Genomic DNA, 18,874 nt, shown 5'->3' on the forward strand with positions numbered 1-18,874 from the left:
TATATACATCAAAAGATGCACAAGAAGAGGGTTGCCACCAACGCGGGAGATAGTACAAAATTTCGCTAGTTTAATCAGGAAATGCGCGGTTTCTCAGAGCTAGGTTACGCGGTTCCTTCACCGTCACAAGAACGCGATTACACTCAAATAGAGCGCCCGAATTAACTGACAACAACACCTGGCGGACTCCCTATTCAAGTACAAGCTATACTTCGAGATGCTGCATTTAAGAATGAAATACTACGAGATTCAGTCGGAAAATACCTACAATATAGACGAGAAGGGCTTCTTTGTCAGCGTCGCGAAACCGTCGAAAAGAGTCTTCACCAAGGCACTTTAGGCATCAAAAGAAGCCCGAGCGACCGTCCAGGATGGCAACAGAGAATAGATTACGCTGTTAGCTTGCGTGTGCGCTTCCGGGAAGGCACTGTCGCCAGCTCTAATATATCAGGGCGTTTCTAGGATTTAATCAGGCTGGGTAGACGCTGTAGAGGCCTAGAAACACCAGGTTTTCTTCTCAAATTCAGCCTCAGGCTGGAGCAGCGATAAGATCAGATTGTCCTGGCTTTAGAATGTATTCAACCGCGAAACGAGCGAGAGAGCAGCTCAAGATTACTGTCTCCTTATTCTTGACAGCTATAGCAGCCACGTAACGCGCGAATTTATAGAGTATTGTGACGCCCACCAAATCCTGCTATTAGTGTTTCCCCCGCACGCAACCTACAGTCTCTAGCCGCTTAATATCGTCGTCTTCGCGCCTCTAGCAAGGCACTACTCTTCAGAACTTGATCGCCATCTCCAGCAATCGCTAGGGCTGACGAGAGTAACAAAACAGGACTTCTTTGTCATCTTTTAGGCTGCCTAGGGCACTACAATAAGGCAGGATCTCATCGTACAGAGCTTTAAAGCTACTGGGGTGTAGCCAATAGATGCGGAGGTTGTGCTAAAGCGCTTCAACTCCACCACTTCGCAACGAGATAGAAGTCCAAAAATCGGGGACAATAGCGACGGCGACAGCTAGAACGAGCTCCGAAAAATTTGGGCTAATACAGTGGCGGAAAGAACAAGTTCTAAAGCCAAACGTCTTAGGGTCGCACTTCACAGACTACAGACCTAAAACGAGCTGCTTCACGCTAAAAACGAGGCCCTCACGACCGCGCTTTTAGCCAGAAAAGAGCGTACAAAGCAGAGCAAGACTCTCGGGCTTTACCAGGACACTCAGAATCAAGGTGGCGCTCAATTCTAGAGTCCCCAGAGTCTACAAGCTGCCCGGGAGCGCGAGGCCGCAAAACAGGATAAAGCTGAGCAGCTACAACTCTAGAAAAGTCGCGATAGAGAGATCAAGGCGGCGGCAGCAGCATATAAAAAATCTATGGCCAAAGAGGCAAAGGCGCAGCGACAGCGTAAGCGTAAGGACGCTAAGATGGCGAAGAAAGCGAGGGCTAAGGAAGCCGCCCGCGCGAAGGAGCTCAAATCCCAACAACAAGCTGTCGCAACACTGAAAAAAGCTTAGAATAGGTTAAGTACAGCCTCACGAACAACCTCACGAAGCGCTGTCAAAAAAAAAGCACCGCGTTGTCGTGTTGTTAGGCGTGGAAATAGTGTTGCGCCTGCACTAGCGCCCCTTCCAGCACCGCCTAAAACAACAACACGCGGCCGGCAAATTAAGACACTAGCAAAATTTAATTAGATAGAAAGTTTCGCATACATCTATAAATTAATACACCAAAAAATCTCGCGATAATCGCTTTTGTAGGTGGCTGCGCAGCCTCATTTCTGAATTTGAATAAATTCGGTGGGGTGGCTCATCGGCCGAACTGGCTCACCTAGTGCCCGATTACTGTACTGATATAGGCGATCTCTGCGTCAATGACGACTACCGCGGTGTGCTTGATTGCATGCGTGGGTTCCAGGACTTGAGATGAAGGGCACATTCGCCAATATGCGCAAATGTTCTGAGCTCGATAGTCACCGCGACGGCAAGTTGGTGCATTTCTCGCACAGGTGGAAGGTTGAGAGATTGTTGCCGTTGTCGCGTAAGATCAAGCCGCACCAAGACGCCATGACCACCGCGTCGGCCGAGACTTCTCCGACCGCCGACGCCGACGGAACTTCAACCGCTCACAGGCAAACCTCCATCCTCCGACATCGACCATGAGATATCTGTATACTATTGCGTGCCACCCTTCCTCGACGCGCAGGCACTCACTGGATCCGATCTTCGCGATGCCTTCAGCTCGCTGTCCACGCTCTATCCCTGCCCCACCAGCCTGACTATGATCGTGAAGACCACGGTTGGGATGTCGTATGAAAGAGCCGGCAAGCTGTTGTTCTCGCACCCGACGCACATGTCACAGACTACGGTAGTGAACCAGTCATTCCAAGAGCAGCTCATGCTTCAAAATGATGCACAGGCAGGTGCCTTGGATGTTCCCATCGGGCATAGTGATGTAGGTACGCGCAACGATGTGAGCGTCGGAATCGATATTGAAAAGAGGACGTATCCCGAAAGCTATGTGATACGTCTACATTCCTGATATTTGCATGTGCAGATGCTCTGGATTGTTGGTGTGCGAGCGCGCCTACGCGTGAGCGACGGGTAACAAAACGAAGAAGAGTTGGATTGCGGAGGCGGGTTGAGTGATGGTGCTGAGAATGCACTTTGGACTGACCAAGATCGTTATCTATTTGCGAAGAGATGGGATGCAGGCAACGCGTGAGAGAGTACATGGGCAATCCCATGCTGGGCGATTCGGCAGCCTGGCGTCACTCAGAGGTGTCTGCGTCACTATTATACAGCGGTCACCATGTACAAGAACACCTCAGGTGCTTGAATTCGGTATCGTGCTTCTTCATTTCACTATGGTGATATGGCTGGATGATCTCACAATAAGAAGCAGAAATCATGGCTGATGCTGGGCACGTTCAGCGCCGCATATATTCCCCGACTCTCTCACCCCCAGGTCCTCCGCCCTCCGCTTCACTCCCCTAGCTACTCTACTCTAGAATGTCCACAATGGCGCGCCGACAACAGCGAAAGACGACCACCACGGCTAAGCTGGGTAATCTAGATCTTCTCCTTTTCGCTCTACGAGCAGAGCTTGGCCCCGACTGGGGATGCTACAAGGAACTCATAGAGGGAGCCGTAGCCGCGAAGGCAAGCGGCGAGAATGTTTCCGCCTGGGTCGACCAGACCGAGCCGCTGGTACGAAGCACCGCTTCGCAATTCGCGCATCAGGGAGTGCTGTTTCTGTTAGGCATCAAGGTGGGTAGTGAAGGTGAGATGTCTTTCCTTATCTAGCACCTTCACGTCAAGACTAAACACTCTCAGCTTCTTCTGTTACCAAGGCTACCAACGCGACCAACGACATGTCCGCTCCACCTCCTGACACCCGACGCCCAGCGCAACCAGTACGGCCCTCAGCCAACATGCAGTCCGCCTTCACCTCCAGCTGGACACCCATGCCCTCCCCCAGTCCTAGCGCCTACATACCACCGACACCCACCTCTGTCGCATCCAGGAAACGCTCGGCGGCCAACGTCGCCTTCCAGGGTCAGAAGCAGGTGACCGCAACACAGCCTCTCAAATCCGACTGGTTCGGCGGTTACGTCCTTCACCAAGATCCCGCCTTTCGGCGCGACGTATTCGAGTTCTTTGGCCACGCAGTACCCGACAAGCCCGATCCCAAGCACCACGATCAATCCGATGTATCATCCGTGTACAAGGCCGCGGATGACGACCTAGCGGTCTGGAGGGCGGGCTCCGGGGCGGAGGGCGAGGCGAAGGACAGCGGTCAGGAGGGTCAGAAGGACAGGATCAAGACTGTGGAGGATGCGAAGCGAGAGCGTGTGCGAGAAGGTTTGCGCTTCAAGCTTTTCGACAAGTTGGATTAATATTGGCTGTTGATGAGGTGGTCGCTTTTGAAGTCAGGCGTCTGCGCGGGCTGACCTGGTGCGGAGAGGAGCGACGCACGATCTTGTGGAAGGGCAAATGAAATGCTTTTGGAGAGCGTGATAGGTGGCTGGGCTGGTAGGGAAGGCGTTTGGCGTCGCTAAAGGACGAATGATACCCCCGGAAGACTTGTGAATGAAAGTTCAGAAAACACACCTCTCCTCCCCCATCCATCTATGCAACCAACGCACATCTAACCTTCACTCATCCAAAGTCTACTACCACGTCAACCAAGAAAAAACTGGACAGGCCTGCAGCTTACATTAACATGGAAGTATGAAGGATAGATGGCCTGGCGTCGATGTAGGCTCCAGACCTGTTCAGGGCTTTTACTATATGAGGTGCTACAACTTCCCCGCCAACCCCCCCTTCTCAGCCTCAAACGGCACCGCCAAATTCTTCCCCGCCCACTCCTTCTCCGCCTCCGTCCCCGGCATCGGCGGCACCATCCCATTCACCTTCCACAAATCCCTATCCACATCCTCACAACTATACTCCCAATCATACCCTTTATCCGCAATAAACGGCTTCAGCGCCTTATCCACAGCATCCATAAAGCGGTGTTTGTGCTCGAGTGAAGTACTATTTCCAGTCAGCCGCGACATGACACGAGTCATATACACTAGGTAGGGATGTAAGTACAATTGCCGAGCAAGATGCTCCATCTTAATCCGTATCATGGGGACTGAGCTATCGCGGCCGGGCTTGTTGGCATCGGTGTTGGGGGACGGACGGGATATGCCACCGATGAAGAAGGATTCTGGTTGGATGGGCTGGAAGAGGACGTTTACGTAGAATCTAGGGAGGCCGACGATGGTGTAGAGTTTAGTGATTTCGTTTGCGAGGGCGGTTTTGTCGGCGAGGGAGGTGAAGGTGTTTGGGGGGTGATAGATTATCCAGAGAGGCATTGTTGAGGATGTTGTGAGGTTATGAGCGAGGGGAATCGGGATGATAGGCAATAGTGTTGACTTTCTGGATATGGCGTATACTACGAAGGCTTATATAATATCCAAATACATTCATGCCGACGATGTAGGTTTACCTAGGTAGGCTACACGTGATTTGGAATAGTAATCACGACCGAGTGGTTACTAAGGGCTGCGCTAATCATGCACCGCATTGGGACTAACAAGAAGACGTAGATCTTGGTACACCGCGCAAGAACGACTAATCATGAACCATCGCGGTCTTCTGGGCTTCGCTCTTAGATCTGAACTCTTTAAGCGATTAACTTTGGGTGTAACAATCATGGTGATTCATCGTTGCGTGGGAACGTGATTTTGTGGGAGTTTATTCCCCCGCATATTGTTACTAGACGGGTATCACTGGTACTGGATAGCAGTTTCGCGACTAGCGTGATTGGTAGACTACTATTACGTCCGTAACAATCGTTGGCTTGCCCGCGTTGAGGTATGCGGCTCTGTTCTACAACGGACCCGCGTTCACAACTCCGCCACAACCCTTCGTACGACTTCATCGAGATCTTCCTCTTGCAGCCCTAGCAGATCATTTGCAAAGCCTTCCTTCTCTTTCCAGTCCGCTGCAACAACACCCCACACTGCGACAACCTCCTCCCTCGCCTCACCATCTCCACTCAGCATCTTCGGCCGAGAAACATCCAGCTCTTCCTTGCTATTCTGATCGATGCGCTCGAACTTGTCGCCTGTAGCCTTCTCCAGCGCGGCAAGAACCTCGAGTTGCGTGACATGGTGGCTGTGGACGTAAAGCAGCTTGTTCGCAGTCTCGTCTGGCTTCTCCAGGATCTTGATGACAGCTTTGCCGATGAAATCCAGGTTTGAGGCGGAGAACTTGATATTGCCGCCGTCGAGGATGTATGCTTTGCGAGCCTTGACGTCGAACTTCAGTAGCCCGCATGTCATTCCCCAGTCGAAGAAGTGGCCTGTGACGAGACTTGTCCAGGTAAGCTTGCCCATGCCGTCTTCACGCTCCTTCCCCTCCAATGTTAAAAGGTAATCCCGAACGTCTTTCTTGCCCTTCATTAGCGGCAGAATCTCGTTCGTCTTGTCATCCGCAGAGTCGCAGCTGCCGAACTCAGCGGGCATCACGCGCTTCACGCCGGCTTTGAACGCGGCATCGATGAGCTTCTTTTGCGACTCGACATGGCTGCCTGCAATGGTGATGACGAGGGCGTCGATCTTGTTCTTCCGCAGTACTTTGGCCACACCGTCGACGTTTAGATCATCGGGGATGGTGATGACTTTTGTTTTGGGGTAGACGGATTTGGATGTTTGGCGATTGAGGACGAAGATGTCGAACTCGGAGGTTTTGAGCGCGTGGAGAACAGGTGCGCCGAGTGTACCTGTGCCGCCGATGAGGGCTACGTTGGTGATGGTCATTTTGTGTTGCTTTATCGATATGGATTGGAGGTTTTGCGGGGTGAGATGAAGTGCCCAGGGTCACGTTTCGTGGGGAAAAGCTCGTCGGCGGTTGCGGGCGCCTATTGACGGCCCTACCTACTCATGGAGAGGCTTCCATCACATCTTTCAAACGCGACATCGTACATTACGTGACATGCACCTCTACAGGTGTGCGACAAGGTGATTCCAGCGGTCGCGAGGGAGATACCGCGTTCTTGTGTGTTGACATCGATGATGTCATAGCACCTTCCGCAGCTACATCGCCTGCTGTCGCTAGTCTATGAAGCTGACATTCACGATGTTGTCGCCAACACTTCGCTTTATAGCACGCAGTTCCTGTACCACACTCGCGTATACATCCAATGGTTGAACACCGTATCCTGGTCAACGGTCATGTGTCGACTGCGCCGCATTGCATTGTGAATGCGCAGGTGCGGGGTGAACGCGACTTCGCATGGGAATCTACCTAAGTATACAAACGACTGGGTGATGCCAACGACCTTTGCGCTCTTCTTTCTCGCCTCGTGTTCTGTTGATAACTCGGAGGTTGTCAGCAGCGTGCCACAAAGCTGGTGTCACCTACTGCGCATACCTTTCGTCCCGACTGCTTCGAACCGATCTCGCCAGCAATACACCAACACCTGGTCTGGAGATCATGATGGAGGACCATGAGACGTCTTACCAGTATCAGCCAATAAGCGCTAGCGAAGAGATTCGTGTCCTTCGTCTGGAGCCAGGCGCATTCGATGAACCCCTCATCGGTAGCCTTGCGGTGCAGAAGATCGCAGATGATGAGACAAGCCCGCCAGCCTACGACTGCGTTTCCTACTGTTGGGGACCACAAGAGCAGTTTACAACCTTCACATGCGACGGCCGAAGCCTCCGCATCATGGTTGCGGTAGATGAGATGTTGCGATACCTCAGAGAGCCTACAATACCACATTATTTGTGGATAGATGCTAGTATGTCCCGACGTATGCTGCAAAGAACTATTCTGACCAGTGCTATAGTCTGTATCAATCAAGTCAATACACAAGAGAAGAGCGATCAAGTGCGTGCGATGGACAAAATCTATGCCTTAGCTCACTCGGTACGGATCTGGCTGGGTTCAGCGACGGACGAAGAGGTTGATTCTGTATGGCCAATGTTCAGCGCCAGCTCTGACGACCCGTATTACGAAAGCCTCACACAGATCGAGAAGAGAAAAACATGGCTACATGCTCTTGACGAAACGACTTCGACCTCTCGGTTGTTGAAACGGTTCTTCAATCGAGCTTGGTTTACAAGACGATGGATCGTGCAAGAGGTGGTTCTTGCCCGTGAGGTAATCGTTCATTACGGGCTTGATGAAGTTACATGGCATAGATTTTACCGGGGTGCGCGAGTACATTACACAGTTCTTCAAGAGCAGCGTAAGGTTGGTGTTTGTGATCTTACAACTGTGGCAAACCAGGTCTTCGACACTATTGAAAGCTTGGAGAATTCCAGGCTTCAAAGGAAAGAGCGTGTTTGGTTTAAGGGAAAGCGCCCAGAAACTCGGATTGAGAAAGTTTTGCAACTTCTGAAATTGTATCATACAGCTGAATGTGTGGACGAACGGGATCGCCTGTATGCGTTGTATGGCCTCTCATTGAGCATGAGACTGCCCGCTGCTCAAGACCCCAATTTGATGCGGCTGTGCCCTGTGGATTACAGCAATCACTTCTCGCACATCTACACGAAATTTGCCGTCGCCGCGATAGAATCTGGTCATCTTTACAATGTTCTCGCAAACGCGATCGAATTCGGAACACTCTCCCAGCAGAATGAAGGCTGGCCTTCCTGGGTACCAAGTTGGAATCTAAAGAAGAAGCTAAACGAAACTGAGGCTTGGCTCAAATTGGTCGCGCATAATCCTCAATTTGGACCGAATGTCCACGTCCCTCCCAAACTTCGATTTCCAAAATGGAAAGACCTGGTGACGGAAGATGAAGCAACGTATACCCAAAAGTATGCGACTAGAGCAATTCATCTCCGTGGTTCTATCCGTCGTATTTGCGAGGCTCAACCGAGCACCTGCAGTCTGGACGTGCTAGCGTATCTAGACACTATGCTCGATCGTCAATGTGTTGGACACGCCTTCGCGATGTCCAGATACATTGTGGCGTGGCTAGTGATGCTGGTTCTCTCACAGTACAGCAGAATACTGTTACGACCAGGCCTCGACCAAAAGACCTACTTGACTTTCAAGCCAATTTACCAGAAATAGTATCCGGAAAAGGACACCATCACATATATAGCTTTGAAGAGAGTTCTAGGGCTGCCTCTGGGAGAGTCTACAGAATGGAAGTACGACTTAGACCAAGACAAGTTTCTGTCCGAAGTAAGGCGAGTACTGCAAGGCCTCTATCCATTTCGCTATGATCACGATGGATCTCCGGCGCTCGGTATCGCGTTGGCAGAAGTAAAGACAGGCGATTTTGTGTTCCGCGCCGCTCAAGTAGCCAGTCAGAAGGGGGAACAGGGAGAACCTATGCCTCCAATCAGTGGGCTCATAATACGGCCTTATCAAGCGAGCGCTGTAGGCCTTGCCACTTTCCGTCTTGTTGGCATGTGCTTTGCCTACTATCCCGACTTGAAGGAACCAGAGTTGGTCGAAGTTGTCTTGGTATAGGGGATACAGGCTGGAATAGGCATGGAGATCAGGCCGGGAGTAATTCAAGGCTTCAAGACCACATGTACATTGCTTCACTCGGTCAAGTTGAAGCATACAAGTGTATAGCTAGCCTGCTTACAACGCTCATAACAGTAGCGTATATATCCTAGGTACGGCATTATCTTATCTGTAACAGGGCAGGCTTTGTTATAATCCTCAGCGCCCGCACAACACCGACACAAAGATGCCTGAGAGAAACACAACATCACAGAACATAGCAGTCAATCGCAACAGAGGAACCTGCAGTACATGGGCACCTCACACGAGAAACATATTGAACAAGTGTGCTGCCGCCTACATCGATACGATAACAAAAGCTTACAAAATCTCAACGCAATGTACCTTCTGAAGGTTGAGTCTTTGATGTTTGAGATCGCGCAATCCACTCTTACTATATCGACACAGAGTACCGTATACGTCGCCCCCCAGCCGCCAGTCAAAGCAGCACATCCATCACCGCGATTCCTACACCATTCGAAGGATGCGAACACAAGAGTGATATTCCTCATCGCCTTAGGTTGGACCGGAGGCTTGGCTACATGGGAAGACTGCTAGACGATGGGATTGAGAAGAAAAGTGGGTGCGAAGATGCGATGGCGTTGATGCCGGATCCTCGTGCGTTCAATAATCTGGCGATGGTGGAGGATGCTTTGCGAAATGCATGCCGAACACTCCAGCAAACCACATCAAAGCTATCGCGAATCTGCCGTATACCAAAGTACAACCTTAATGACTAGCCTGATCGAGGTACTAGCCCCAGTCTGAGTCGAAAGTGCGTCCTCTTCATCATTGCGACGAGTCGTGGGGTACGATTCAACAATCGCGATGGCAACCGCAATGGCGATTGCGACAGCGACAAAGATGAAGCGAGCGCCGCAGATGCGCCGGTATTGATATCACCAGGCATGAGAATCTTGCTTCACGATGCAGTTCCACAAGCCCTGAGCACGAGCGCGTGATGCGCAGAATCAGAATTGCGATAGGCGATATTCCTTCTTTTCAACATGAGCATTTGGTGTTCTCGATGCTTGGGAGCATTTCAGCGGTGTCTGATCCGGAGCGTGCATCGGGGCACCCACGTGCCGACGCAAGTTGCATCGAAAAGCACGGGCGAAACCGGAGACGGAAGACCGCCCGGGACCGCGATAAGCTTCCAAGGTTTAGCCCTCCACGCAATCCCCATCACCGTTTCCAATAAGAGTCACATCGCGGTGGGAGTTTGCCTCTCGCAAGTCCTTGTGACGTGCAGTGTTCTTCGAAGAACATTCTCGTCTTTTCACACGCCACTCAAATCCGCCCAACCACACATCTTAAATACATCACATGACGTCTTCAATCGTGAGCTTGATTTGACCAGCCGATCGCCATCGTGGTGTTGAGAATGTTTCAGCTGGGGGGTGCAGGCTCGCGGCGTCTGAGTGGGCCGGTTGGTGGTCGCCAGTGTGGAGGGCGGCACTAAGGGAGGCCGCGCATGCAGGCCAAGCCCAACGCCACAAAATGGCGCCGGCCGTCCAGGCTTGGACGCATAATTGACTTGGGCTAAGAAGAGTACCTTGTTCCACACGGCGAGGGTGAGGTGTAAACTTCACCGGATGGTGATCGAGGCCTGGTGGGCTGGTGGGAGTTGTGGGTGTTGCACGTACGGAGTGGACTATTGGAATGCGATAGTGTACCCAGGGATCGTATTCTGATCCGGGGCTTCCGATGCTATTGATGCTGTTGCCTGGCGTATGCGCAGTGCAGTGCGACAGCAACATGTTGCTGTTGTTCTGTCTCGCGTGGTGCCACCTACTCCCACCACGTTGATTCCCCGCGGACAGCCGGCAGCGGATGACATAACGACACTGAGACGACTTGAGTCGTTAAACGTTTGCTGGCAGCGACTTAGCGGATGCGCCCCTTGGCTAACAATTAGCGAAAGGCCCCATAATGATGTAAATTGCGCGAAAAGCAAACCTTGGGCGCGCAGCTGGCAGCGACGTCGTCCAGTGATGCGGTAGGAAGACGGTGACCTGACTGTGGTATAGTGAGTATGTCTGCTATTTTCATGTGAATTGCTTTGTCGAGACTTTTGTCTGAGACGCAAGGGCAACATCGCCAATTCCGGCAAGGAGGTGGGCTGACCGGGGCCCCCCGGCTAGCGCGGCTTAGGCCAGCCCGTACGTGTGGAAATGCGCTGAATGACTGCTCCCCCCGAACTTCGTCGTCGCTGCCCTTCATCACAACATCATCGCCGTCTGGCACACCATCCCCTCACCTTCCCCCCCACCACCGCCTCTCCACGGCCTTTTGTAGCCCTGCACGCCTGTAATACGCCCCTCTCTCCTGTATTCACGAATTCTTGCCCGGAATTTCGTGCTGGTGCGGCTGTCTCTACCTTATCAACCTTGAGTGGCCGATCATCGCGCCTCTTGCCCTCCACGTCACCACCACCTCAACGGCTTAACTGCTTGTTGCTTCTCTTCCTGCACTCCTTCGCCCGCACTTGATACCCCCTACCCGTTTTAATATTCTCTCCTGCACGACTTGCCCTTCGATTTTCCCGAAGATATAAGTCGCGCATTACTGTTGTTGCGCCTGCTGCAACGTCATCCTGCAGCCTCACTAGCACTCGACTTCGATGCGCACGACCCTCACAACTACAGATGAGCTCTGTTGGTTTTAGGCTTCCACTTCTTTCACAATGCAGTCCATGTTCCGCCTCCCATGGTGTAACGAGTCGCCTGGCGACAAGATCATGGAGAAGTCGACGCTCCACAAGTCAAGACCGCTGCCGGTCGACATGCCACCCTTCATGAACAACATGAATAAGATCAAGCGGAAACGGACTGACAGTCCTGAGCCAGTAGCGAAGAAGTGGAAGGGCGCGCACGGTGAGGTGACAACGTCGACGGTCAACGCAAATGCGAATGCAAACGCGAAAGCTGCGACCGACAATGGACGTCTTCCTGCTTCTGCTGAAGTGGATGCCCGACCCAAGGCACAGCCGAGGAAAGAGGGCGCAAGCAAGAGCAAGGCCGCGAAACCTCAGCAAGCGACTGCCAAACCTGACTCCATCAACACGCCATCGACCACCATGGACTCTGGACTGACCCCTGTGCAACAAGCCATCGAGGCGCAAATCAACTACGAGATCTTGCTCAAGCACAACGAACTTCGTTTGATTGAGCAGGAGCTCGCCAAGTGCCAGGTTTCCCTCGAGCAGCTGAGGCGTTGTTCGCTCATCCCGTTCCCTGGTACCGAAGGTCTTAGTGAGGATGTCAGTCTCGGGGTTGGTGCTTCGTTGCAACCCAGCTCTGGCATGACAGAACCGCAGTATGCTGCTCCTTGGGGAGTCACCGATGGCCCGTACACTCGCCACTACGCCAAATGGTTGATCTCGGATGCCAAGTTTGACCCCGTATCTGAACGCGCATTCGCTCAGCAAGCTCAAGGGTACTTTGGCACTGGTGAAGGCAGGACGACGCGCGGCAGCTTTGCTGACTATGGGTCTCACAGAGGCCGCACGTCGCGAACTTCGACTGGAATGTTGAAGCTCACGCCCCTTGGTGAAACTCCAGCACCAGCGCCCAAGGTCGACCCGTTGTTGCACAAGCGATCGACGGACGGTCAGTGGGTGCGCCTGTACTGCGCTCCATGTGGCCACAGCAACTTCTCCAACACTCAGGGTTTCCTCAATCACTGCCGGATCAAGCACACGCAGGTCTTCAAGAGCCACGACGCTGCAGCCATCGCATGTGGTGTTCCTGTGGATGTTGACAATGTTGGTACTCCTGTTGCCGCTGCCGAACCTGCGAGCGCTCCAGTTGCGCCTCCAGCCGTGTCATTCCCTGTTGTTGCCACTCCCGGCATCGTCCACCCACTAGCATCGCAATCCGCACCCGTCCCACAAGCCCGGGAGGTACACCGTGATCAGAACGCTTCCCCACGTGACGATTCCAAGGTTACCACCCCGGTCAACTTTGCCAAGTCATCATCGACGCCCTACCTTGCTGCCCGATTCGCCAACAGCGGCGCCCAAGGCGACTTCAAGGAGCTTGTCGAGACTGCCCGCGCAAAGGTCGACCTGGACGCCATGGATGCCTCGGATGACGACAGCCCTGCCCCGACCCCCGTGTCAGCAGTGCCGCCGCATCTAGCGCGCCTCCCTGCCAGCGGACCCGCAAGCAAAGCCCCGTCAGCACGACCAGGCAGCAAGAAGGGTAGCAATTCCAGCCACGCGCGCCTGCCGTTGTCGTTCCCGTCTCCCACCAAGTCTGAAGGCGATCATCACATGCCAAGCTCACCGGTAGATCTCAGCCCTCACACGGTTGAGTCGAACCCTGGGCTTGTCAGCGATCACGACGACGACGATGATGAAGACGCTGACGATGCACACAGCCAGCCTGACCTGTCCATCGGCGGCGACGACGTCATGGTCGAGGATGCGAGTGACGTCGAGGGTGTGCAGGAACGTAGGGGTTCACGACCAGCACTCCATGGATGCTTCGAAAAGGGAGAGGGAAGCCGGAAGCACTGAGCAGTAAGAGCGAGTTAGGTCCGGCTCACGCTGTTGCTGTTTCCCATCCCCTTCTTCCCTTACGATGTCACTTGTCATGGAGCTATGGTACTTTTTCTTTCTACTCAACACCGGCGGCTTTTCTCCATTCTTCACTTATACACGGGTTACCAGCAATGGACGGAGCCGGTCCGGCTGGCACAGGACATTCCAACATGTTCTGCTTTTGATTTTTGGTTCACTTATCCTCTTACCCGCGTGTCACTTGCTGCTGCTATTACTACTACTGCTGTTCTTACGGAAATGCCCTCAAAATGTGTCAGAAACTCTCATCTCACGAGTCGAGCGAGTCGTTTGCCTCTTTTCTTCCTTATCAAAGAAGAAGGGAAGTTGGCTCTTTAGTTTAGGCGCTGGAAACGTCGTGTATCATCACCTTTTGCTATATGTACGAAATTGGGTGGTGTCTCTGGTCGGTGGTTGTTGTTGGTTGTTGTTCTATCTTTTTTATGGGATGGAGTGGGTGGATTAGATGGATGCTTTGGGGGGTTGTGCTGGTACACTGGCATTTGGCTAAAATGATGGCAAGGAGTGTGAAAGCTTGCTTGCGCGATTTGTTTGCTGCCTTTATGTATATAACCTTTTTAATTTTATGGAAATCTTGTTAAACACATTGGATTCGATGAGTTTGTGTGGTATTGTGTTGGTCGTTTCTTACTTGCCACCGGTAGCCGTCTATCCATGTGAAGATTGAGTTCGTGGATGTGTGACTGGTAGTTTGATCGGCCCGCCCATTGCCCAGTTCCTGATGCTGTTCCCGTAACGCCTCGCTTTGTAAATGTGTCCTCCGCGGACATCTCTGTTCGCCTTCGCTACGATGTATCCTCATACAGCATAACAATCGGCTCAACTCATAAACTGCAGTACCTGTACATCGTCAGCTTCCGTTCTCGCATTCCCATATATCCCTCTCCCCCTCCCATCCCATTACACCCATAGTATCGAAGGCACAAATCGGGCTAAAATGCTTCCTTCGGAAGCAATTCCACTCACCGCCATAACAACACAAGCCAAACTAACATACGGGCTCAAACGCTCCCCCACACGCGCAGCCTTCCACACAGGCGAAATCCAATACTTCTCCTTGTTCCGGTCGAGGGGACCCGGGAAAGTCGCGTGCGCGTATGTGGCCGTGCAGATTGTGAGAAGGATTACGAGGAGTAGGGATTGGAAGTTGAAGAGTGCGGTCTGTGGGGGAGTTAGTGTGAGGGGGTAAGTTGGGGAGAAATGAAGAGGGGGAGAGGGGAGAGGGGAGGGGGACTGACCATCGTGATGGATGTAGATGTAGATGTCAAGGCGGAGTGTTTATCGTGGTGGTTTTGGATAGGTGTCGGATGATGTGCGTTCGTCGCCCGTAGTGTCTTCGCGTATATCTCAGCGTAGATGCGCTCGTAGTCAGAGAGGGTAGGTAAAGGTTGCTGCCTAGTGAAAGCGCGCGCTTCAGGCCAGATTGTCGCTTTACTGTAGTCGCGTACGTTGGTTGCGCCCGCGGACAACTGGTCTGTGCGCACTCCCGGCCGCCGCATGTGGGATCGTCATTGCAGCTCGCGCAGCGCGCTAGCTATTGTCGCTGGAACAAGCGCGACTGCAACTCGCGACTTCACCTCAACCATCGAAAAACGACTATTACGGCACTGCGGAACTACATCATACGGGTGTTACGTACAGGCATTACACGCGATTATTACGGATAGCTGCGCTGAAGGGACGAGCAAAGGAAGCGCTGAGAGAGGAGAACGAGGCAGTCGGACAACGACAAAGAGCGCAAGAGACACAGCATCATGACAGAGCCACGTATGCGCCTGCGGCAAAAAGGCCAGCAGTTCCCTACACAAGACTGTAAGTCCCCATACCCCAATCCATCAGCACCCTCAATGCGCACCACGCACCCCAAACCCCCATCACCACCTCCACCATTTCCACCACACCTTTTAACCAATCATACTAACCTCCCCCCAGTAGAAGCCTTCCTCCTCGCCTTCGGCGACAACGACTACCCCTTACCAGAAACCATGCGCGTCCTCGACGAAATCATAACCGACTACATCATCGAAACCTGCCACGAAGCCGCGTCCGTCGCGCACCACGCCCGGCGCGCCAAGATCAAGCTCGACGATTTCAAGTTTATGCTAAGGCGGGATACGGGGAAGCTGGGCAGAGTGTCAGAGATGCTGGAGACGGATAAGGAGCTCAAGAGGAAGAGGAAGGCGTTTGATACTGATGAGGGGGCCGTGCTTGTGGAGAAGGATGGTGCTGGGGGGGATGGGGAGGGTGGTGGAGGAGGAGGGGGTGGTGGGGGAAGGGAAGGTGGGGGGAAGTTGGGGAGGCCGAGGAAGAAGGTTGATGGTGGGGATGGAGAGGGAGGAGGTGGAGGGGAGGAGCCGAAGAAGAAGAAAAAGAAGAAGAAGGTTGATGGGGGTGGGGATGATGCTAGTACCGTAAGGAGTGGATGAGGGTGAGGGGTTTGATGGATGGCTGCTGCTGCATTGGTGTTCTGGGACTCAGGTTGCGGATGGCAACGGTCGCGATGGATGCGCAAGGCATACAAGCAGTTACATTGCGGCCGGATCGACGATATGTCTTGGAATCCATGGAGAGCCACCAACACAGCATCATCATCATCATCGAGCGGCGTAGAACCATCGCGTTACCAGCGAGCATGCGGCAACCCGAGTAGTGCTCTGGGTTTGTGCATTACTAGGAGTACGGTCATTGCGAAGTGCAAGGGTTTACTGGCGTTTATCATGGATACCCACTGAGGTCTTTAGAGCTTCTACAAAACGAACGAAATATCATCGATTTCTAATACATCTTCCGGCTTGGTGATGTTGTGGATGCAGTGTTACGCGCTTCTGATAACAAAGCATTTCAGGAGATAGGTATGCCAAATCTACCGAAAATGTCTAGGGATGTGTCACCTACACTGAGCATAATGGGAGGGATGTGGCGACGGACGGGGTTTGACATCGTTGAAGTTTTGGCTGACTGGGACGTAGTTGATTACAGTGCTGCGAAGCCGCTTCTGTGTTCTCTTCTTCCGTCGTGTAAGACAGGTACGTGTAGACTTGTTCTTCTTTCTCCATGTGCAGAACTAATCGCATCTTTCTTTCGAGTGACACTCCGATCCTATGCGTTCCAGTCGAATACGACTAGTTTTCCATTGCCACATGCATCTCTCTGGCAAATATGTTGCTCTTAGACTAACATAGCTCGGACATAGACGTAGATAATTCCAGATACGTGTAATTGTCACCTGGAATTAGTGTTAGGTTAAATGTCTTTTGGTCGTAGCCGAGCTCGTCCGAGTAGGTGTTTACTAAATACATATCTTCAGCATAAGGTACTTGTTGGGGCTCTAGTTCTATGTCTACACCTGAGTCCATTGTAATGTTCTCGGTTACTGCCTCTTTAGCATTAGGGCTGAGCGGAGCTTGTTTAGATAGTTATGGAATTCACGATCTGGGCATATTATCTGTTCTCTAGTCCTTTGCTTCGAGTATGATGGCGCAGTGCGAGTGAGCATTTCACTATGTTGAAGTTAAAGATCTGAACTTTCATCTTGTTGCGCAACTTACCTAATGCTAGATACTAGTTACTGTTACTACGCAGCATAGAGCCTACATTACCGTGAAGTTAGCTCCTTTGCATGTTTTCATCTTGATGTAGTCTCCCCTGCTAGCGGTTCGACAATTCTGCAGTCGAATGTTGACGTTGGCCGCGCCTTCCTTCAACAGGTCGCTCTCACCTCACTCACCTCCGACCAGCGCATTTGACCTCACCGCAGCGTATCCACCGTCCCCAACGAAATGCTTTACCTTCACCCCGTTTGCACGCCCTTCACTCACCAGCACCAACCACACCAGCATCCAGCATGAAGCTCCACATCCTCACCATCGCAGTGCTCGCGACACTGGCTTCGACACACGTCCTCCCTCCCAACTCCAGTCCCCTCACGAACCTCAACTACTACTCTGCCAACCTCAAAGACACACCCATAGACCATGTCGCCGCTACATTTGATCCCTCCACCGTCCACACCACCGCCGACCCCCCACCCCCCAACGCCAAATTCGACAAAGCAGTCTCCACGGGCCAAACCCTCGACTCCGCCATGAAATCCAAAGACAACATCGCGCGATGGCTCTTCAAAGACTTCCCGCAGTACGCCGAAACATGCCAGTCCCCGTTCACCGGCGACGGGCGTGCCGACCTCGCGAAATGGGGTTTCGATGACAGTGACGCACTCAGCGAGAAGATAAAGAATGAGTGCGACTTTGATGCGTATCATAAGATCAAGGCGGCGTTTGACGAGATCGGGCTGAATACCAAGGCGGCGAAGGATGGGGGGCCGAATCGGTGTTTTAAGGTTAATCATCGGGATGGGCCGGCGATTAAGAGGGATGAGAAGGGGGAGTTGCCGAATGAGGCGAAGCAGTATTATGATGTTTGCGGGAGGGAATATAGGGTCTGTTTCCCATCCCCTCCCCTCCAACCCAACTCACGACATTTGCTGACGCAAACCCCCAGGCCACAGGCGCATCCTACGAGTTCGCCGCCAACCCCTCCGGCCTCCTCGCCCTCATGAACATCATGTCCATGACCTACTCCGCAAAAACCTACACCTGGTTCCGCACGCCCCTGCCCTCTGAACTCCCGGACATAGGCACAACACAGGACATTGCTTGGGCCATGTGGAACCGCGTCGGCGCGCCTAGTCTGGCTGGGCTCAAGTACCTGCTTGTGACGCAGGGGATGAATGCGGGGAGTAGAGAGATATTTCGGCATGCGTTGGGGTTGCTGGAGCCGCCGGAGAGTGAGTATAAGGTGTGGCCGGGGCATGAGTTTGTGATGGATGGGAAGGGGAAGGGGGGGAAGGGGGGGTTGGCTATACTGGGTATGTTGAAGTTTCTCCTATCCTGACGACCAGGAGATGGGAAGGATAATAAGCTAACGAGAGTCCAGGCTCACCAGTAGGTCGATGGGCGGGGTATTTGCTGCTTCAGCATAAGGAACAGCTTGGCGGAAACAGGTACATCGAGAAGGTGAGGCTGTTCAAACCACCCGGGGCGAGTCTGCCGTATCTTCTCTTCTACGTGGCGAAGGATCCGTGGGTCGGAGAAGTCAAGCCGGTGGCTGCGCACATGGTGGATGGGATGAACGGGACAGATGTCACACGAGACGCGACTTCGAGGGTGGTGGATGAGAAGAACCTCATCAGACAGCATGTTGTCGTTGTCCGAACCTAGGATGTTGCAACGAAGAAGGTTTTGGTGAGTGTACGATGGTTGCAATGG

The 18,874-nt window shown here is 52.8% G+C and overlaps 5 protein-coding genes across 5 annotated transcripts; 4 read left to right on the plus strand and 1 right to left on the minus strand.

Annotated features, from left to right (window-relative positions):
• Positions 1-3,016: 3,016 nt before the first annotated feature.
• Positions 3,017-3,894, plus strand: J4E90_010377 (uncharacterized protein; the record flags this gene model as incomplete). Its single annotated transcript, XM_051439890.1, has 2 exons — positions 3,017-3,278; positions 3,332-3,894. 2 exons carry the CDS (start codon positions 3,017-3,019, stop codon positions 3,892-3,894), a joined length of 825 nt encoding a protein of 274 aa, XP_051286317.1.
• Positions 3,895-5,394: 1,500 nt separating this feature from the next.
• Positions 5,395-6,309, minus strand: J4E90_010378 (uncharacterized protein; the record flags this gene model as incomplete). Its single annotated transcript, XM_051439891.1, has 1 exon — positions 5,395-6,309. One exon carries the CDS (start codon positions 6,307-6,309, stop codon positions 5,395-5,397), a length of 915 nt encoding a protein of 304 aa, XP_051286318.1.
• Positions 6,310-11,708: 5,399 nt separating this feature from the next.
• Positions 11,709-13,544, plus strand: J4E90_010379 (uncharacterized protein; the record flags this gene model as incomplete). The annotated part of the gene is made up of 1 exon (XM_051439892.1): positions 11,709-13,544. The coding sequence occupies one exon, from the start codon at positions 11,709-11,711 to the stop codon at positions 13,542-13,544; it is 1,836 nt and encodes a 611-aa protein (XP_051286319.1).
• A 1,817-nt stretch (positions 13,545-15,361) lies between these two features.
• J4E90_010380 (uncharacterized protein) lies at positions 15,362-16,033 on the plus strand (the record flags this gene model as incomplete). Its single annotated transcript, XM_051439893.1, has 2 exons — positions 15,362-15,419; positions 15,540-16,033. The coding sequence occupies 2 exons, from the start codon at positions 15,362-15,364 to the stop codon at positions 16,031-16,033; spliced, it is 552 nt and encodes a 183-aa protein (XP_051286320.1).
• Positions 16,034-17,451: 1,418 nt separating this feature from the next.
• J4E90_010381 (uncharacterized protein) lies at positions 17,452-18,826 on the plus strand (the record flags this gene model as incomplete). The annotated part of the gene is made up of 3 exons (XM_051439894.1): positions 17,452-18,024; positions 18,108-18,393; positions 18,543-18,826. 3 exons carry the CDS (start codon positions 17,452-17,454, stop codon positions 18,824-18,826), a joined length of 1,143 nt encoding a protein of 380 aa, XP_051286321.1.
• Between the last annotated feature and the right edge of the window lie 48 nt (positions 18,827-18,874).

The sequence above is a fragment of the Alternaria incomplexa genome (assembly GCF_024043165.1).
Source record: "Alternaria incomplexa strain BMP 0042 chromosome Unknown scaffold_21, whole genome shotgun sequence".
Taxonomy (NCBI): Eukaryota; Fungi; Ascomycota; class Dothideomycetes; order Pleosporales; family Pleosporaceae; genus Alternaria; species Alternaria incomplexa.